Genomic DNA, 21,262 nt, shown 5'->3' on the forward strand with positions numbered 1-21,262 from the left:
TGCTTGACCTAATTAATGAGTTTAGAAAACAAACGAGAAACATATTTAACTCTATTTCAGACCTAATTTTATCTCTGTGCATTTCAATAACCATTGTCAGTTGATTCAGTTATTAAGAACAGCAAAGTATTTTCCGAAAAGGTGACATTCCATAATAAGTGAATAGTTTTTGCCAGAACAACTACCTGTGCATACTATCTATAATAAGCCATGGATTTTTACCATTTTTCAATACTTTTCTAAATATCAATTGATCTTTTAAAAAGATGTTAAGTTTAAATAATTTATATTTAAATTGTTGGTGGTACTCACATTAGGTCGCCTAGATTTGGTCGCGTCTGGACAAGAGCGAAGCTTTCCGGAGCCCGGCGCCTTTTGCTGGACCCTTGCGAGCCGTAGTGCGTGCTCCGCCGGATGACGCCATCGCCGATGATGGCAATATTGTCATCCAGGCCGTTGATGTTGCTAATGGTCAATCGCGCCATAGGAGATGAGCCCCTTCTGCGACGAGCTCCCACTCCGCCCAGCATTCTGGGAATCGGTGAATCGAACTTTGCAATGCGCGAAATGTACTCCAAATATGGCCATTTCTGTAAAATATTCACTACCAACTACCGGGCACGTTCACAATTCAATGCGTTGCACTTGTCTGAAGATCTTCATCGATTGCGGATGTCCGTAGACGAACGGGCCCAGAGCCCCGGGTGTGATGCACCAGCTGCCACGGTCCGGACGGAACTGAAAGTCGATGGCTACCGCCGACTGCTGTCGATGCCCCAACAACCCAGCAAGATAGATAACGGCCCAGATGGCGATGACGACGATTGCGGCTGATGACGTGCTTGATAGTAGTCAGCATATGCGCAGTGCAGTCTGCCGCTGGTAATTGGGGTGTCCAGGTGTCCATGGGTGAACGCCACTCAGACGGGCCAGGCCGCCCACTCCGGAAATTGGCAGCTTCCTTTGTTCACGAGCGCCAACACACTGATAACAAAGGCATGGTAAACGTTACTCTGTATTACAATTAATTTCGATATCAAACATACCTGTGATTCTCTCTACATACATGTTTTCTATATGTTGGTCGGAGGAACTTTTAAACATTGCAAATTTCGAGATTTTTAATGTTAATTTTAAGGTGGAGATCTAAAAGCGCAGCGATTCTATGGGAAAATTGCTTTTGGCTTTCCCGTGCCATAATTTATTATTTGAATTGCCCTACTGTCTTAGATAAAAGTATAACTGAAATGCCATAATCAGAAGTTTTCGTAGTGAAACTAGCCAAAAAAAAACCGATATCCGCTAATTACTCCGAGTAACTTTTTCCCATCGCCATGCCCAAGGGGCTATCACAGCGCTCACTTAGAAATGCGTTCCCATACACATTTCAGATGCGATTCAAATTACGAAGGCCGTGATCCAGTCCAGAAACTTGGCCACGTCGGCATATATGATGTACTGGTTCTTACAGCAAAGCTTATGGCTAGATTCCGCATCCGGTGACTCTACGGCGGGCAGGGCCGCTGATACTGTGCCACGCAGCATCCAGCGATTGTTCCGGCGGATGAAAAGTCCGGCCCCCGATATACCGGTGTAAATGCTCGCACCGCTCTGATGCGTATCTTTCTCCCCCAGGATGCCGGCGCAGAAGGTTCGGTTTGAGGATAGGCTGCGAAAGTGGGCATTGGCCCGAAAGCATTCGGCATTGCCGACAATGGGAGCCCTTACTACCTTGGGTGCACTGGCATCGGTGGAGATCTTGCCCGGTAGCCCCGACGACAGCTTCTGATCTTGCGTCCTGTTCGTTCTGTCAAAGCTCCAGCCGATGACGATGCCCCGCTCGCCCACAATGTACTCCGTTTTGCTGGAACCAGACCACAGGCAAGCGGGTCGAATAAAGGTGTTAAATCTGCGAAGAAAATAATGGTATGTCAATATAATAAATGATATTTATATTGGGTCTTAAATCGCGCTTTAGATTGAATATGTATAATTTAGGCATCGGACCCACCGAACTTCGTCCTTGAGTATAATCACTGCGATATCCGCATCGTAGCTGCTCAGCTGACTGTTGAAGTCGGGATGAATGTAAATGCCATCGACGGGGGCCGCCAGAGATCCCTCCTCGTTCCAGTTCTTCAGATTGTGGCGGCCCAGAAAGACGAGCACCTCGTTGGATGTGTAGCGCTTATTGAACAACTTGAAGCAGTGCGCCGAGCTGATAACCACACGTGCCGAGACAAGCGAACCGCCGCACTGAAAGTCCAGGGAGGTCAGGTTGTTCACATAGATGGCCGCTAGCCAAGGCCACGATCCTCTGGTGATCGATGGCAGGCTATCTGCGCTATCGCTTTCTATCGCTTCTGCTTCTGATTCGTCCACGAACTGATGCTCCAGGACATCATCTTCATCGTCATCGACAAAAACTGGTGATGTGATGCCATCGGAGCTCTTTGGTTCACCGATTTCGCCATGTAGTGATTCCGTTCTTTGGGACAAGTGAAAGTCCAGATCCCTGTCGATGCGTCCGCAAATCTCCTTGGGCGCCTGGGCAAAGGGTTTTCTACAAAAGCGGACATTAAGTAACGAATGAATGTGACGATCGTGTGTGTGTTTTAACCGACCAAAATCCGGATGCATACTTCTTGAACTGGATGTGCGGCGTACTGGGCGGCTTGTCGTCCGTTTTTCGCACCTCCTCCTCCTCCTCGGGATCCAGCAGCAGGGAGCTCTTCTTATCCGGTATAAAGGACAACTTCCTGATGTGCTCCAACTGGATTTGGGTCATGAAGATGCTGTGCTCTGTGGTGCGGGCAAACAAATCATGGGTTAAATCGTTTGCTACCCAAGTTCCATGGATACGCACCGCCGGATCCGAAGCAGATCACATGATTGTTGGCCGACATGAGGAGCAGCTTGGGCGGGAAGTGATGTTTGGGAAAGCGGATCTTGTACAGCACCGGTGCATTGTGGGTGAACTTGCCGCGTGTGAGTAGCTCGATTTCGCCCAGATAGTTCTGTGTGTACTATGAGGATTAGGTAACATCTGGATGACACTGTACCACTTACCGTGGTGGGCTTGCCACGCATCGAGAGCGTCACTCGGATGTGGAGCGGCTGGTGGCCATCCGGACTGCGCACGGCCATCAGGCCGAACCACTCGCTGCCGTCGAAGCGGTACTGAAACACCTTGGGGCACGGACTGATCGGCATTCCCTGGGCGACCGCCTTGGTTACGTGCTCGATGCAGAGGATGAGGATCGCCGCCAGGTGCAGCCTCATCGTTAGTGTCTGGGAATGCCCGGATGAAAATGATTTTCACTCAAAACAAACGTAAACAACAATGCCGCAATCTCGATCGAAGCTTTGACAGTCCGGGAACACTGTGTGCATTTTATCCACCAACAGAGTTGCCAGACCAAGAAAATAACCCCTGTTAGTTGAAATGAGAGAGAAATGCCTACGCAAGGGAAATTGATCCTTCAAATTCTCCATTCCGTTCAAGTTCAAATGTTAAAAAGATGAATAAATTATATCCCACAAATATTGATTCAACGTAACATTTACTGGATCTACTATTAGAACTTAATGGGATACTTTTATAATTTCCAAGTTTATTGTTGTCTTTTTTAATATGAACTTAAATTAGCAAGGCATTTGGTATTTTTACATGGATATTTACAAAGAGATCGTTTGCCATGATGAGCTCCAAGCTCCAAATTGGAGAGCCACATTTATTTGAAATTGTCTGTGCTATTAGGAAAATTCATCCTCCTCGCCATAGCCCCACTCGTCCTCGATCTCCTCGTTGCCAAAGAATCGCTCCAGATCCTGTTCAGCCTCCGCCGGAACGGTATCGGCGGTGAGCAGCTGATCCTGATCCTCCGGACAGCCGCGGCAGCGACTCTCGTTGATTCCGTAATTGAGGCAATTCTCGCCGACGCACTCGCAGCATCCGTCGTGGAACCATCGATAGCTACTGGCTCCCATGCTCTCGCATTGCTGCCGGCACTTGTTCGCCCGGATGCACGAGTTCACATAGATCACGGTGCATAGGGTGACACCTGCAGCCCCGGCATTTCCATTTCCATTTCCGTTTCCGGCATCACCGCCTGCGCCGCCCTGGACGCGCTGCTTGAAGCCGGCTCGCATGGAGAACCGTATGGTGGACCATCCCTCGTCATCCTCAGCGGTTAGAGTGTCGAACAGCTCGGGCACTCCCTCAATGTCGCCAATCTCCGAGCGCGGCGTCAGCGAGGGCAGGACATCCTTGTGCTTGGGACACATGTCGAGGCAGCCACAGCACTCGATGTACAGTTCGCCAAGGCAATTCAGACAGTCCTTGCAGCAGTGGCAGTCATTCAACTTGCACTGGCAGCTCTGGGTGATGAGGCACTTGGACACCACCGATCCGCAGACCACCTCGTTGCATCCATCGTCGTTGGCCAATGATGACCACGGTGCGATTCCAAAGAAAAGTATGACGAAGTAGCACAGCAACTGCATTCTGGTCGAGATCTCGCGGCCTTATGATACATTATCCACGATTACGGCATGCCTTTATATGTTTTGGTTATATTAGTATCCAGGTGGTCAGGTAGATGGCTAATCCTTACCACAATTCGCTAATCCTCGTGTAGCGAAAATCAGGTAGTTGCCCACATCAGGCGGGCTGGTCATTTAAAACCATTTAGAGGCAACTCCCCCTATAAAATAGGCCAAAATAAGGGATGATCATCTCAAAATAACCTCACTTTTTACCTGTATTATTGACTAATATGAACCGCCATAAAATAAGCCAATTAGGTAACATAAATAAAGTCCACTGGTTGGCTGACGCAAAACGCAGATTCTTAAACCTATGTATATCTTAACCGCAAACAGGTATTATTAGCTCTAAGGACTTATCAGGTATAAAGGCCAAAACATTGGCCAAAAATTGAAATATTATGTCAAAAAAACGACATTTGTCAAAAATGCCATTCTTAAATAGGGTTTAATCTTTATAACTTGGCTTAAAATCATCACATGGCTAAAAGAAAAACTGATTTGCGCAGATAATTACCAATGCTAAAGACCCATATCATTTTTAAGCGGATACTAAGATATTAATTTTTAGATCAATTTTTGCATTTTTGTTAGGTATCAAAATGTGAAAAAAAATTAAAAAAAATAAATTACTCAAATTATAATCCAAATCGACTGGAATTTAAATAACAAACTTATTGAGGTATAGCATTCCATATATAGACCATTATTTCGAATTTTCTGAGCAAAATACTAATTTTTTTATTTACAAAAAATCGGGGAAACGATTTTTGCTGTAACTTGGTCAAAAATGGTCACAAAACAAAAATAATTACCGTTTTATGCTCCTAATTACCAATACTAACCACCCGTAACACTTTTTGACGAACTTTGTAAAATTATTTTTTGATCAATTTTTTGCATGTTTTGTAGATCATCAAAATTGTCGAAAAACTGGAAAAAAATTATATATCCAAATTTGGCTGCCGTTCGATTGGGAATTTAATTACGAGCTGAACGAGGTATAACACTCCATATTCGCAACATTATTTCCAATGTTTTGACCAAAATATTGATTTTTATTTGCATAACTTCAGATAGCTATGCACATTTCAAACGCAACGATTTTCGTTACGCAACAAATTTAATGGGTATTATGGCGATATTACTTTTTCTTTTTTTTTTTATTAAATAGATAATTTTAACATTTCAACAACTTGGAATTTTTGCGCATACACTAAAAACTTTAGTAGCCAAATAATGAGTGCTATTGGTTGTCATACTAGTTACTCGGCTGCTGGCTCAGGTGCTGGCTCGGCAGGAGCAGGAGCTTCTGCCTCCGGCTCTGGTGGCGCTTCGGCGGCAGGTGCCTCCTCCTTGGGCGCCTCATGTGGCGCCTCCTCCGCTGCTGGGGCTTCCGGAGCTGGAGCTGGAGCCGGTGCATCCGGCGCCGCTCCTTCGGCGGCTGGCTCAGCTGGTGGTGGGGCCACCGGTGCGTCATCTCCGGCTGGCGGTGCTTCGCCAGCCGCTGATGCGGCATCTCCTTCCACGACAGCGGGAGCCTCTGTGGCGGGAGCTTCTGCTTCGACTGGAGCAGGAGCCTCCGGAGGATGAGCCGCCGCTGCAGCTGCAGCTGCAGCCGCAGCCTCCATTTCCTGATTGATTTCGGTGGCCCGCTTGCTCTGAAAAAACGAAATATGATTAATATATTTGATATTAATAGTAAGTTAATAGTAATAATATTTAGATAGAACCTACCTTCTTCTTTTTCTTTTCGACCTCGACGACGACCTCCTCCTGGGGCTTGTAGTCCTCCGGGAAGAACTTGAGCGCCTCGTCCTTGCCGACAGTTACATTGGGACTCACATAGCTGGGACCGTACGAGACCAGGGATAACATCATGTTGGACTGGACCTTGTTGACCTTCAGCACGATCTTGTCGCTCCTGCAGTTGGGCAAGCAAGAGATTGAATATTGAAGTACTATTGAACTACTTGGGCTAATCCCGGCCAGAATACGTACGCTGCGTGAGGGCTGCTCTCGTACTTGTCCGTTGAGGTGGCAATCAATTCGGCCTCATCCGGTTCGGCGCTTGAGAAGAATCCATAGAGCGGCACATCGTCCTTGTGTCGATCGATCACATGCATGATCTCCTTGCGCTTGGAGGCGTCGAAGGCCATGATGACGTGCGGCGGTTCCGGTTTGGGATCCGGTGGCAGAAATCCGGACGTCTGACCGCGGAAGAACACATAGATGAGAGCGGCATGGGTGCGCCGGCTGTTGGGCACCCAAATGGGTGGCATTTTCACCGTCTTGGTGCGAGTGAGTGGCTTCGGTGGCTCCTCCTCTTTGATCTCCTGCACCTCCTCCTCATCTTCGCCGGCCTCATCGACGGGATCCACTTCCAGCTCGAAGCCGGGCATGGATGGGATCCCGCCCATTGCATCGCCTCCGGGCTCAGGCATGACTGTCTCCTCCTCGCTGGCCTCCTCCTCGGCATCCAGATCGGCTGCTTCCTCTTCGGCCAGATGCGCTTCCTCGTGGCTAATGGACTTGGTTTTGGCCTTGCTCTTGGCCTGGTGCAGCCTAGCCTCCTCCTCGGAGCTTATCTCCTCCACCCAAGTCTCGCCCTCCTTCAGCTCCACCTCGACTTTTAGTTTCATGGTTGTGATAAGCGGCGGTATAACATGCTCCTCGGGTATATCATCGTTGGGCGGCGCCACTCGCTCCTTGGTCAGCTCGTGGGCATAGGCCATCAGGACGTTGGGCACTGTGCCGATGCTTTCGTCAATCTTCCAGAAGCACATGAGCAGCTCCTTGCCGTCCAGTTGCTCGATCACATCCGGCGGCATGGGATTCTTGCATGCAAAGTTCACAGTCTCGAACTGATCGCTGCTCACCTGGATGACCCGGCGATCCTTGCACTGCATCTTGAGCGCCTCGGCTGGTTCGGTTAGCTTCTTGAACATATCGCGATTGACCTGCGGTCCAAAGACCGTCACTCCAATATCGGGCATATTCTCCATAATGGAGTCCGTCACATGGGTGAGGTAGTCAATCTGCTTCTTGTGCTTTATCTCGCGCTCCGCCCGCTCGGCCCGCTCGATGGCCTCCATCTTGATGCGCTGCTGCTCCACCTCGATGGGCTGCAGTTCGTCAAGTCTGTAGGTGCCTGGACGCGATGACTTCTGCGTGGTCTTCTCTAGCTCTTTCATCAGCAGCCCCACCAGCTTGGGCACATCCGAGCCGAACAGAAGATTAACGGCCCTGCCGCCCTATAAATCAGATATTATATTCCCTATGTCTAACAATCCAGCGATAAAACTAAGACTTACGGTCACAAAAAGCCAGATGGGCTCGCTACGCTTATTGAATCGTTTCAAGGCCGTGATCGTATCCGATTTGCACTAGGTAAGAAATCAATTAGGGAGCTGAGGATCAACGTGAATAGTACGAATTAACCCACAATGGCCAGATGCAGATTATCGCCGCCAACATCCAGTTTGATTTTACGCAAGGATCCGACCATACCCTGGCAAGGACCACACCATTCCGAGTAAACATCCAAAACTGATGGGAGGAATTACTTATAGAGTTTTTCGGACCCGAAAATGGGCTGCAGACAAACCCAAGAGTCCTGGCCGCTCCATGAAACGCTCCAGCTCCTCGTCCGTCTGGATGTCAGCCTGCAGTTGTTGTTGTCCCCCCTTCTTTGCCATTTAGCCAAAAACTTGCATACCAACTTCCAAAAACAAAAAAAAAAAAGAAACGAGTTTTGGATTTTGTTTCTGAATTTTGAACGCCTATTTTTTACACTTTCAATTGGATGCCAAAACGAAACTGAATGTTCCATGAACTATTGATTAAACAAGACGCCCCATTTTCGCCCGCCTCCCAATTCATTTACCAGTTTTTTCTCCTTTTTTTCGCATTGAATTTAAATACACTTGGCAATCGTAAATAAATTAGTCAACCACAATCGTTTAATTGTTCGTAAAATTAACGCTTTTTACATTACACACATTGGCGAGTTCTTACACATTGCATAACAAAAAAATTGTTCACTCCTCTCACGCTACAAATACAATTCAAATAATTTAAACAATACAAACAAACAAAAATACGAGTATGAATATGGAGCGCATATCTTTCGGCTCGTGATCCAAAATTCCTACGCGACAAGTCACGATTTCAGTACATGGACTGCAGAGTAGGTACATCGATTTGGATATGTTAAGTTCATATAGTAATTATAATTATAATAATAGTAATAATAATAATAATAGATTATGCGGTATATGGATAGACATATGTCATACGAAGGGGCTACAGTGTACATGTGCGCAGGGTGAGCAAGTTTTAAAATTTAGGCGAACTACGAGTAACTCAAAACCTCCCTTAAACAATTAATATGTACAGTTATTAACACAAAACTAACGTTTAACGTTCGTCAATTAATTCTGCCATCCGTTGCCATCCCTTTGGATTTCGATATCAAGACAAGGACGCTTATATAAATAAAGATATCGATATATATATCGATATCGATATCTATCTCACGGAAATCCCGTTGATGGTGATGACATTACTGGCCACCGGTTCCGGTTCGTAAACCTCATCATTGGTGCGCATCTCGTAGGGAGCGTCGTAGAATTGCTCGTTTGGTATTTGATCGTAAATGTTTTCTGTAAAGAAAAAGAAACAAAAAATATATAGATAATAATATAGATAATAAGTGAATTTCTAATATAGTTTTACATGTTCCTAATATTTAACATGTCATTTTAATATTAAACGTCCTGAAGATTTTCAAATATTTCTAAACTGTTTGATATTTTTGAAAGCTTTAAACATTTATAAACTACTATTTTTATATACTGAAGAAGATTTAAATATTCTATACAATTATTGTGATATTGTTTATATATTTATGAATATTATGTTCCATATAATTTAATTCCCACTTACCCGACCGATTGTTGTTCAGTCTTTCACCATTGCTATTTGGATCCGGATTACCGCCGCCGTTGCTCCTTCCGCCGGCTCCGCCGTGGAACGTGTTGAACGTCGCCGACGGATTGTTGTCCATGTGCATCCGGTTGTTGGCCTCCAGTGTGGAGTAGGACATTACGGCGGCATTGCGCTCGTCCTTCGTCTCTGCCGCCTGCACGTTCTCCGTGTTCTTGACGGGTCTCGCCTTGTTGCGATAGAGGAAGATCAGACCAAAGATCACCAGCAGGGCGACAATCACGGTGGCACCAATGCCCACGCCCGTGCCCAGCTCCGAAGTCTCCTGACCCTCCGCCGTGGCCAATTCACAGCGCGGCTGCTTGCCGCTCCAGGCTCCATCCTCGGTGCACTTGCGCAGGTACTGGCCAATCCGGTTGTAGTTCGGTATGCAGTGATACTCCGCCGATCCGCCGTACAGCGTGGAATCGTTGACCACTATCACCCGACCATTCTCGATGGCCAGCGGACGACCGCAGTCGACGGCTGAGTTAAAGACGTTGCGAGGTGAATATGAATCTTTGGTTAGAGTGGCATATACTTACGTCTGCAGGTGGGACTCTTGCCAGTCCATTTGCCATTTTTCTGGCAGACGCGCGTATCGTTTCCCATCATGATCCTGCCCTTGGCGCACTTGAAGGTGGCCACGGAACCCACAGCACGCGGACCCGCCTCCACGATCAGATTCTCATTGATGTTGGGCGTATCGCAGACCACCTCGACGCATTCCGGCGCCTCGTGGCTCCAGTTGCCGTGCTCCGTGCACAGGCGTCGTGATACTCCGTTCAGCTTGAAGTTCACATTGCACTCGTAGAGGACAGCGGCGCCGTAGTAGGTGGCATTTGTGGCCAGGACCACCTTGCCATTGTTGATGCCTTCCGGAGCACCGCACTCCACATCTGAAGAGGATGGCAAAATATGATATCATGAATTGAATTCTTGGTAGGATTGGCTGCATATACTTACACACACACTCCGGAATGGTGCCGCTCCATTGTCCACTATCCGTGCAGGTGGCCAGTGCCTCGCCCACCATCTTGTAGCCCCGTTCGCATCGGTACTTGGCCAGTGCTCCAATCCTACAGAAGAAAGCAACCCATAGAATTAGAAGGAGCATTACGAATGGTGGGATCTATCAATTACTTGTAGGTTTGAGCTGTGTTCTGCGAGGATTCCGCGGTGCGGATAAGTGTCCTTCCGTACATGCGATCATTCCCGGTGACGGAGAGCAGACTATGCGCAGCCAGTTTCGGTTCCGGACAACGGATCTCTGTGGAAGATGTACGCGATGAGCAAGTGCATCGTTGGGGCATCTATTCGCTTGGATACTCACCCTCGCACTTGGGCGACGCATCGCTCCAGACAGCCGATTCCAGGCACGTGCGTTTGAGGACTCCGCTCAGTTTGTGCGATTGGGAGCAGCTGAAGACCACCTCGGAGCCCACATAGGTGGTATTCGTCACGTACTTGTGGCTGCCATAGGGAATGGGCAGGATTGTGCCGCAGTCGATATCTGTATCGAAGGAAAGATTATATTTAATATATATATAATAATTATAATTACTATGTAGAAGTAAGAAGGTTCTTCTGTAAAGATCACCATTATAATGGTTACCGATGACTTACATTCACAGTAGGGCGCATCGGCACTCCATTCCCCGGAGTCCAGACACTCGAGCACCGGAGTGCCGTGCATGATGTGACCGGGATCGCAGTTGTACTGGATCTTCGAGTGGACATTGTAGTCGTAGCCGATGACAAACGAACCGGATGGCACCGATGGCGTCTCGCAGGTGACCAGTTCGCAGACGGGCGCCTCACCCGACCACTTGCCATCCCGGGTGCAATAGAGCTCCGACTGCCCGTCCAACCAGTGATCCTCGTCGCACTCGTACTTGACCACCGAATTGACGGTGGTGGTGCCGTTCAGCAGGATGGCAATGCCACGATTTGGTCGTGCCGGTGCGCCACAATCGACGAATCTGCACGAGGGCGTCTTGCTGGACCACTCGCCACCCAAGCCGCACGAGATGATCTACAGAGTGAAGTCAACTGGCTTAGTTGGTGTACGTAACGGGTTGATTCATTACCTACCGCCTCGCCAACCAGCACATAGCCCGGCTCACAAACGTACGTGGCCGTGGAACCGGCTCGCTTGTCATTGAATCGCACATCGCCACCGGCTATGGGCTGCGGATCCGGACACCAGTCCACCAGGCACTCCGGCTGCTTGCCACTCCAGCCGTCCACGGCGCACGTGCGATTCTCATTCCCGATCAGCGTGTAGTTCTCGTGGCAACTGTACGTGGCCACCACGCCGAAGCTCGTCCGCTCCTCCGACATGTGGATGGAGCCAAACTTCAGCTCCGGCAGACTGCCGCAGTCCACATCTGCGGGAGAGTTCAAGGATTTCGGTGTGAGATTTTTGATTGAATTTAATTACAAAATGCAACCCATTTGCCATAATATTTCTGCATAATTGTTTGATCATTCCACTTCTCTTTGTTTTGGCTAACTGAAGCAGTGCGATTGCACAATATCGCTTACATTTGCAGGTCGGCGAGGAGCCACTCCAAGTGCCATCGAGTCTGCACTCCCGTTCCGTCTGACCGAGCAGCGAGTGGCCCTTGGGACAGGTGTACTGGATCTTCTCGCCCAGAGTGAACTTTTTGCCCATGACAGTGGTGTTTTGCTGGGCATCCGGCGAGCCGCAAGACAATGGAGCTGCCGGAAGAAGGTAAAGAGACGAAATCAGACGAGCTGGTGATGTGCCGCCATGTGATGGCGCACTGGCAAGACCTACAGTGCTGGCAGATGAAGTGCAGATAGTCCAGATTGCAGCCCACATCGTTCCACAGCCAATTGCGACCTCCATCGAGGACCACGCAGTTCTGCTCGCCATTGTAGTTGTTCGGCTGGTCCTTGCCCCAGGTGGGCTTTTGCACCACATCGCCTGGAAGTGAAGATCAATCATTAGTTAAATGATAGCAAGTCGTTTATTGGCCAGACCTACCGTTCACCCATTTCCAGGTGCGCGATGTGATGCCCGGCTCCTTTTGGGCGCCAATCCACACGAGCTGCGGCTTCAGTTCGCTCTTCCGGCGCTCCAGCTCGGACAAGATGTACGAACTGGTGGCGCCACGAAAGTCGTGTACCAAGTCGCCACCTATGATTATGGAGGAATTCATCAGTGCCACCGGTGGACATGCCCACATAGCGAGGCGGATGGCCAACTAACTCACCAGTTTGCTTGCAAATGGCTTGCGCCTTGTCGAAGCTTTCTCCTTTTGTGATATGAAAGTCGTAGCAGGTTTTCGAGAATGTCGTTACCACGGTGTCCACACCGATTTTCGGACTCAGGCATCGATCCACGGAGAACTCGTCGTTGGTGAAGGTCTCCACCTCGCACAAACTGAGGCTGCCCTCCACGCCCACCAGCTGAATGGCCACATACTGGCCGACCAGTGGGCGCGCGCACGTGAAGGTCTTCACCACGCCCTCGTCCAGGGTGCCCGGATACCAGGCGCACAGCGGATTCCGCTGCAGATCCGCACTGCTGTTGCCCACACGGATCTCCAGATCCTGCAGTGGCTGATGGCCGCAGCAGCCGCGCGTCGTTATCCGCACCACGTGCACCGCCTGCGGGGTGAGGAGATCGACGCGCCACCACGGCGATGGCTCCTTCTGCGTCTCGGAGCACTCCTGGCCATCGGGATTCTGGGCAGAGAATCGAAAAAGAAACTCATTTTATTCCAAGTCAAGCGATTGAGTAGCTAATGCAGTTATCTTAGTTAGTTTGAGCCTCAAAATAAACATTTTCTACTTGGCCAACATGGCGGATGAGTAATATTTCTAGTTATTTGCATATTATATATTATTTATTATCTATAAAATTTTCCATGCTAATTTAAAAAATATATTGCCAAGCTTTATTAACAATTTCAACAGCTTTTAGTAAATTCTATTATTTTAAATCTATGATATTAATTTTAGCAACTTGTTTCAAATCACCTTTTGGATATAAATACATCAATATATCTTGGCGCAGCCTGACAAATATTATTGTTATTGTTTTTAATTCGCTAAAATGGCACATAAAAAAAAAAATAGACAAAACTAGCAAACTGAATGTATAATTTGCATGCGATTAAAATACAACAATTTGACACCTGAACACCTTGAACTTTGACTTTTCGCATGAAAAAACGAAGCAAGCAAATTGCAACAAAATGATTGCTAATAATACTATTCGCACAACGGATTAAAAATATATTTGGTAGTAATTAAATCAGTTAAAAAGGTCAAACCAAAAGTAAATGAAAGTAAAATTGGCCATTTGCATGTTGGATTGGATGTTATGTGTCCAAAGGACGTGGCCAACTCACCTTGTTGCCCGGCTTGCCATCGTTCGCATAGCTGGCAGGACCGCTGCGCGTGTAGGAGCTCTGGTTGACCGGCTTGCGGTACGCCACATTCACCCCGCAGAAGGGCAGGTCCCGCTCCCAGCCCGTCCGCCGGTCACACTTGACCGCCGATGGCCCGAAGAGCTCGTAGCCAGCGTCGCACTCGTAGTGCGCCTCCGCGATCTGGGAGTCAACGGTGATGGTTCGCACCTTGGCATTCAGCGGCACCGCCGGCGGACCGCAGACTGAAACAAAGGTAATAAACAGCAGGCATAAGACGTTGATATTTGTATGATATATATATCTATACTATACTATATATACAACACGAAAGACTTAAATCTCGAATATCCACACACTCGCCGCTTGACGCAATCGAGTTTTTTTTTGCCGAGAAACTGGATTAATTAAATGTAGCCAGAAAGCGATTTTTAATCGCTTTAGACTCGCCTCGGCTTAATTCATTTTCGAAAGTGCTAATTGCTGTGAGTTTTGGATTTATCGAGGGAAATGCTAAAGATTTCAATGGGCGTTAAAAAATGGGTACTTCCTTAAAGCCAGCATTTAAAAATTGATCAAAAATGCTTAAATAAAGGGTAGGTAAATACACAATAAATAATAATAAATAATAATAAATCGACTTAAGAGAGAATATTTCCTATTTAAATATATCTATATATATTTTTTTTATTTAAAAAAAAATATTTTTTTTGTTCTTTAAAGTAGAGTGTTAAAAAATATATCTAAAGCACGTACAGCCGCAAAAAAGCAAACCAGTTAAGTCGGCTGAGTTGGGAGTTTGCTAAACGATTCCTTATATAGTAATAGTAGGACGCCAAAAGTCGTGTCTCTTTGTGTTTTTTTTTTTTTTATTTTCATTGCGTGGGTATTTTATTTTTTCTTTTTTTTACTTGCTCGTATCTCTCAGCTTTGTTTCTCCATCCGACGAAACCGGTGACCCATTCAGGAAAATTGTAATTTTATAAACGAACACTTTGAGCTAAGAACTTGTGAAAAGTATTTTTCCTATTCCCATGATAAATATGCAAAAGCCTAAAAATTCCAATGCTCCCACAATTGTTTGTTGCTCACAAAATTAGCAAAAAAAAAAAAGACTACATAATTATGCTGTTCATAGCTTACATATATATGTATATTTCATTGGGCCTGAGTAATTTCATTAAGAATAAAGCGGCAATTAGGGGACAATGTGAAAAAGAGCGCGAAACGGTTTGGCAAACATGTTTTTGGCCAAGTTAAAGGGCACAAGTTGGCCGAGCCAAGCTGTCTTGTTTCCAAGGGGAACGCCGTTTTGCGAGGCAAACAAAGTGGTTGCGAAATGCAAAGTGCGGTTTGAGTGGCCCAGTTACCACTTTTCTGTATTTGCCGACTGTCTTTCGAACCTAATCTTCCAAAAAGATGCACAAGCCAGTTGAATTCAAACGTATTTATATGCATTCACCTGGCTTTTATTTTGGCAAAAAAAAAAAAAACACAAGCTGTCTCGAAATCCGACTAAATCGAATTTGAAAACAGTATTTTGCATACGTAGGTTTCTCAGATCGAAATTGGCTTTTATTTGTTATTCGACTGCAGCTGTTGATGGCAGTCAGTCTTGAGTTTTCGCAAAATGGTAAAATGGTAATGGTAAAAAAAAAAATGGTAACAGCTGCGCTCGCTGAACTCGATGATGTTATTTTTTCCCAACCGCCAAAGAGCCGTTATTGTTATGAGTTTTGAATCGCATTCATCCGGTTTTACTGGTGTCAATGATCTTCCTACACACTCCCAGCCATCCCCCATCCATTCCTCCATCCCTCCATGCATCCCTCCTTTCCTCCATCCATCCAACCATCCAACTTCCTCCGAAAGGTAAAAATGCTGAAAGGGCGTGGATCGTTGAACAGCAATGAAGGAAACCAGATTTTTGACAATTTTTTTTTATAGGAGAACCCAGGAAGGATGCCTAAAACATTTATGGCTATGCTACAGGCCACGCACAGTGGGAAAAATGCGGGAAAACTGGTTAAAATGAAGAAGCAGCCACCAAAGTAGTTACATTTTTCATACTGAGCCTCATTTACTTATGAAGTTGTAATAAGTTTTAATAGGCAATGAAAAGTTATATATTTTCTATTTTTTATATAAAAAGTCCTGATTAATCCCACTGTGCGTTGGTGCGAAAGTTGCGTATTTAACAAGATTTTTTGGTCTGCCATTCATGGCTGACCTTCGAAAAACTGAAGTCAAGGGGGAATCAGCGTTCAAAGACCCCAAAAAGAAATTGTTTCGAAATCTATGAATTATCCCATATTTATAACTTTTTTTCTATCTGAAAAAATGCGCAAATATCAGCGTTTTTAAGCCAAATAAATGAGTGAAAATAGCTGCTCAGTAGCAAAAATAAGCTTTGGCCAATATTTGGGTATTGTGGCTTATTAGAAAGGTGCCCCATATTGCCGATGTGACAACATCGGTGGACGACGATGATAATCAAACGCAAATCGCCAAGGGAAATTGTTATTTAGTGCACGTAGGAGGGCGCAATACCTAAATACATAACTACATACATATGCGAATGGTTGGATACCTGTAACTGTTGGCTAGTAAATCTACAAACGGTGAAATGTACAAAAGCAATCACGTATTGCACGACGTGAACTTGTGAAACTTTTGAAGTAAGAATGTCACAAGCAAAGTGCCTTCCTCGAAGCCAACATAAAACCCAACTCAAACACATTGTCGCAGAAGTCGTTCAACCACTGAGTCTTCAGTCTTCCAGTCTTTCCGTCTCCGAGTCTTCGAGCATTTCAGTCTTTCGAGGCACTGCGTCTGTGAAACTTTCACTGCTCCACTCCAGCCGGCTGTCCATTTCTTCTCGCCCCTCCCTCCAAATGACCCAAAAGAGTTAGCCCCATTTACTTGGCGGCCGAAGCCAACAAACAAACAGCCAGAAGAAGAAGAAGAAACAGGCCATAAGGCAATTTGTGTCTCACAGTAATTGGGATGTATATTCCCAAACTCTAATTGAAATCACCCCATTAACTGCAAGATCATTTCTATGGATTTTGTATGGAAATACTCAAGTAGTTTTGTTAAGAAATTCACATAAAATTTACCATGGCTAGAACTATTAATTTTTATATTTATTCTAATGTTTCTAATCATTACATTCATTATGAGTTCAAATAAGATTACTTTTCTTCAAAAATCTTCTTCAATAGAGAAGATTGATTATCATTAAAATATGGTATACAGATTCCGAAAGTCACCACTCCAGCTTCTTTTGAAGCTCAGAATTGTGTGTTTTTTCAAATTTATATATAAATATTTTTTAAATTTGAGATTAATAAATTACCCGAAGATTACATAAATCGAAAAGCGTCTGAGTTTCTGAGCTTATAATTAACTTGAAGCTGCTCATCTGGCGCTTTCCCAAGATCACAAAGAACGACTTGAGAAATTCTCAGCGTGGTGACCCCGTTTAGAGGTGATAATTGGAAAATACGACGAGTCTTATATACATATATATAGATATAGATTGTATATAGTATGGGATGAACTTACTGTGGCCATTCCCAGCTGCGCACAGTGCCAGCAGCAGCAGCATAATGAGTGCCATTGCATTTGGAGGAGTCATGGCTCTTTTTGTGGCCCGTTGCAATGGATATGTGGATATGGATGTGGATGTGGATGTGGCCACGGATGCATCCAGCAGCATGTTGCAGCAAAACATTGTGTTTGTCTGCTGGTGGCAGGTGTGCTTGTATTGTTGTTTCCAATGCCCGGGATGTTGAAGTTGAAGTTGATGATTATAATGCCCGATGCCGTTCGTTGGCTGACGATTAGCATTAGCTTTGGCTATATAGCTTTAGCTTTTGTTGTTTCAGTTGGGGTGTTTTTCGTTGTTGTTGTTGTTGCGGCATCAGCAGCGATTAATTTATGCATACACTTGTCGATTATTCATATATATATGTATACATATCTCGCTATTTTTTGTTGTGAGATTGTTGTAAAATTTACACATAAACATAACACATAGATGGCGTGAGCGATCGTGATGCGTTCATTAAGGTTTCACTTTGCATTCACACTGAATTTCCACTGGCTAATTATGATGCTTTATGTATATTACATATAGCACTGGATACTGGATACTGCATAAAATCATTGTAATAATCGTGATAATCACACACATAGTATTCGCTGTCGGCCGTTGACTCCACCCTCACCTGTCCAATTCAACCGCTTGCCTAAGTTCCCATACCTTGCTAGCTCATATATATGCATATCCATATGTATGAACAACTATATAGATATAGATATAGTCTGTCTGGCCGTCTGAGCGACTCAGTTCCATTCGATTGCTTCGATTGAAAAAGTAAAAGTAAACTTTAAATGGCTTCCCTTTTTGGGGGCTGCCCGGCTATGCCATGGGTATTCGAAAGAATAAGCCACAGACATTCGATGAAATATATATGTATATAGATACAGATACATATAGTATGGTATAGTATAGTACGGTATGGATAAAAGAGAAACAAACGAAATCGCCCGAGGGCGAGTGTTGTGTTTTGGTGTTGCTTTCAAGGTTGCAACTACTACTACCACTCTATGAAAAAAAAAAATAATAAAAAAAAAAAACAGAACCCACTGGGACTTGGTTTCACTTCGCCCCGGGGATATGGATCTGAAAACTTGAAACTGGGTACCATCCGGTACAACTTTCGTGCGAGAGCCAGGCCACTATCATTTTATATATGTATGTGGTATATATCTTTCACTAATTATCGGCTACTGTGGATAGCCGCTGGTGGAGAATTAGGAAAGTTTCGGCTTGGGCACTCTAATTCGATTTTGGTCGGTGCTAATTTGAGCCGTGCGTGAAAGTACACGGTTTTTTATTATTATTATTTTTTTTTTTTTGGCTCGATGGAGAACTAGAAATATTGGGGCACACACACACACATTCCCGATTTTATTTGCATATTATAGTATGTGTGTGCACATACGTACATATGAATCGTGAACTGCTAACATTCATATCTCAGCCATGATTCAATATGACCGGATTTAGCCGTTTTTCTGGGTGGGAGCTGTAAGACAAGCAAACTCACTGAATCTCTGACCAGTTCACACACAAAAAAATAAATAAAAGAAGAAAAGAAACACTTTGAAAACCACTAAAACAAAAATATATACAAAACAGTAACCACACACAGGAAAAAAAAATAAAATAAAAATAAAGAAAAAAAAAAGAGCGCGACTTGGTTTTGCGGCTGAATTGGATTGCCGAGGAAAATGGGAAAAATTAATGGCTACCTATGAACGTGAACTTATTTCTCGTTTTGGGCGACCTGGCTGCATTTGCACGAGTTAACGCTGCTGCTGCAACGGCGAAACAAAAAACCGCCGCTTTCCGATGCGAAACTCCCAGCACGTCTGCTCGGAATGAAAGTTGGCTTATAACTGGTTTTAATGTCCCACAGAAGTTCGCAACGAACCACACTCCAAGCTGTATCAAGCCACTCTGCACCGAAGCCGAGCCCATACGAACCAAGCCGAACTAGCCCGAACCGAACCGACCCGAACCGAACCGAACCGAACCGACGCAACACGATCCGTTGCGATGCGAACTGCGCTGAGCTGAGTACTGCGCATGTGCAGCGATGGACTCGCCAATAGAAGCAACCATGGGCCACAAACAGGCGCTTTTCCCATTTATGAGTTATTTTGATAAAGATCCTACATAGTTTCAGAATCTGCCACAATACGATACTCCCAATATTTCCTAGGTTATACAGCTTTTGTTAGCCTTTTCAGTTGAACCAGTTGGTAAGTTGGCCAAAATGGCCCATTGTGCACCGTCACCAACATGAGGTTGATTGGTAGGTTGTCTGCTTGGCTGACCGATCGCCGCTTACACTTGACAAACAGACATTCTCAAAAGTTACTAGATTTTCCCAAAATTGTTAAAATATTTAGAAAGGCGAACTTAGAAAACAATGTGGTTCTCACACACTTTTCTTATCACTTCGATCCGAAAGCGAACTTTACAGTTTATTATTTATTAACTCAACCGGTTCTGAGTCGAAAGTATATATAATATATATATATATAATATTTTATATATATTTTGCTTGAAACTTTTGTTTATTTTTGTAATTATGCGCTTTTACAAGTGGCCAACTAATGCGGTTTTGATGGAAGTTACTTATGCATATATTTTGATTTTTGTTGTAAACTTACCAGTTCAGCCTAATTTCTCTCAGTGTAGTAGCCTTATTTACCGCTCGACGAATGGCGGTTGCTTTTCGCTGGTCGCTTGGCTGTCTTTGCATTGTGGCGTCGTTGCCGACGCAACGCGAAACACAATATGCGCAATCGCAGAGCTTTACACAATTCGCTGGAGAGTCGGATCCGATCCAAGCGTTCCATACGCTATATACTATACCTTCTCTGCCCCCCGTCCACCGAGGCAGTTCATCCGAGCCATCAAGGAAAACGCGGTGGCCAACTATTTGCATATTATCCACCAGATGCTGGACGCACCTTACTTCAGGAATATATCACACACATCCGTTGACTTGGAACTTCTTTTCATTGGAAAGAATCTGTTTGCATATATTTTTTAGAAAGTCCGTATTTGGATAGATTGATTGTTTAGAATTCTACAAGAGGCGTATAAACTTATGCCGCCAAAATGGCTAAGCTATAAAAAATTTGTGTAAATTTCGCAATTAGCGGGGGCGAAACAGTCTTTCTTTTGGCAACAAAAAAGTTTTGCTAATTAATCTTGTCTCCCTTTTTGATTCTAGAAATGTTGGATTAAATGTATTTTACAGATAGATGCCTAAATTATAAGGTTACTAAAGCTACATAAAATGGTTATTTTTATGCATAATTTAATAATCTATCAAGAAAAGAAGTTAACTCCAGTAGCTATAATTATTAGGAATATATATGAAAGTGTATACAAACTTCGGCTTCCTCGTTTTCCAGACTTCGCTGGCCAGTTGGTTCCCAGCAAAGTAACCCAAGCCGACAAGTTAACACAAGTTAATGAAAGAAGTGGGACTTAAAACCCGTACTAAAACTGGATCACAATAGTAGTCGTGTTCTATTTAATACCGATAATTGGCAAATGCCCAACGTTCTAAGTCGCAAACTGTGGCAAATTGTGCAAGTAAAAGGTGACGAACGGACTTTCGGATTTTATTTCTATAGTTGTTCTAATTCCAGGTTCAATATACCGCAATGACAAGTGCTATTTTGGCAACAAAAAAAGCTCTGAAACTAAAAAGAAAAATCTATAAACGAAACTG

The 21,262-nt window shown here is 44.9% G+C and overlaps 5 protein-coding genes across 19 annotated transcripts in view; all 5 read right to left on the reverse strand.

Moving 5' to 3' along the window:
* Positions 1–549, reverse strand: part of LOC117146675 (voltage-dependent calcium channel type A subunit alpha-1) — a 49,088-nt gene extending 48,539 nt beyond the window's left edge. For all 13 annotated transcript variants that reach the window (XM_033313027.1, XM_033313024.1, XM_033313026.1 and 10 more), the window contains exon 1: positions 313–549. In XM_033313027.1, coding sequence (XP_033168918.1) covers positions 313–530 — 218 coding nt within the window. In that variant the 5' untranslated portion in view covers positions 531–549. The remainder of the gene's footprint in view (positions 1–312) is intronic.
* A 612-nt stretch (positions 550–1,161) lies between these two features.
* Positions 1,162–3,362, reverse strand: LOC117148412 (serine protease gd). Of its 2 annotated transcripts, XM_033315781.1 has the most exons (5): positions 3,070–3,362; positions 2,867–3,017; positions 2,643–2,802; positions 2,012–2,563; positions 1,162–1,909 (listed from the first exon to the last, which is right to left on the reverse strand). In XM_033315781.1, exons 1-5 carry the CDS (start codon positions 3,280–3,282, stop codon positions 1,399–1,401), a joined length of 1,587 nt encoding a protein of 528 aa, XP_033171672.1. In that variant the 5' UTR covers positions 3,283–3,362; the 3' UTR covers positions 1,162–1,398. The 2 variants fall into 2 exon arrangements, with proteins under 2 accessions (XP_033171672.1, XP_033171673.1); XM_033315782.1 differs by lacking the exon at positions 1,162–1,909 and having other exon boundaries at positions 2,501–2,563; positions 2,625–2,802.
* A 214-nt stretch (positions 3,363–3,576) lies between these two features.
* On the reverse strand, positions 3,577–4,557 carry LOC117147565 (protein twisted gastrulation). Its single transcript, XM_033314508.1, has one exon. The coding sequence runs from the start codon at positions 4,504–4,506 to the stop codon at positions 3,757–3,759; it is 750 nt and encodes a 249-aa protein (XP_033170399.1). The 5' UTR covers positions 4,507–4,557; the 3' UTR covers positions 3,577–3,756.
* Positions 4,558–5,739: 1,182 nt separating this feature from the next.
* Positions 5,740–8,372, reverse strand: LOC117147253 (fibrous sheath CABYR-binding protein). Its single transcript, XM_033314072.1, has 6 exons — positions 8,156–8,372; positions 7,994–8,097; positions 7,863–7,934; positions 6,550–7,802; positions 6,286–6,472; positions 5,740–6,209 (listed from the first exon to the last, which is right to left on the reverse strand). Exons 1-6 carry the CDS (start codon positions 8,244–8,246, stop codon positions 5,814–5,816), a joined length of 2,103 nt encoding a protein of 700 aa, XP_033169963.1. The 5' UTR covers positions 8,247–8,372; the 3' UTR covers positions 5,740–5,813.
* Positions 8,373–8,488: 116 nt separating this feature from the next.
* Positions 8,489–19,405, reverse strand: LOC117147252 (sushi, von Willebrand factor type A, EGF and pentraxin domain-containing protein 1). 2 transcript variants are annotated; one of them, XM_033314070.1, is made up of 15 exons: positions 19,260–19,405; positions 17,505–18,094; positions 13,920–14,182; positions 12,777–13,251; positions 12,548–12,700; positions 12,338–12,487; positions 12,082–12,258; positions 11,629–11,924; positions 11,161–11,569; positions 10,868–11,047; positions 10,678–10,804; positions 10,501–10,613; positions 10,080–10,433; positions 9,496–10,020; positions 9,079–9,212 (listed from the first exon to the last, which is right to left on the reverse strand). In XM_033314070.1, exons 2-15 carry the CDS (start codon positions 17,671–17,673, stop codon positions 9,079–9,081), a joined length of 3,525 nt encoding a protein of 1,174 aa, XP_033169961.1. In that variant the 5' UTR covers positions 17,674–18,094; positions 19,260–19,405. The 2 variants fall into 2 exon arrangements, with proteins under 2 accessions (XP_033169962.1, XP_033169961.1); XM_033314071.1 differs by lacking the exon at positions 19,260–19,405 and having other exon boundaries at positions 8,489–9,212; positions 17,505–17,673.
* Between the last annotated feature and the right edge of the window lie 1,857 nt (positions 19,406–21,262).

The sequence above is a fragment of the Drosophila mauritiana genome, chromosome X (assembly GCF_004382145.1).
Source record: "Drosophila mauritiana strain mau12 chromosome X, ASM438214v1, whole genome shotgun sequence".
NCBI lineage: Eukaryota > Metazoa > Arthropoda > Insecta > Diptera > Drosophilidae > Drosophila > Drosophila mauritiana.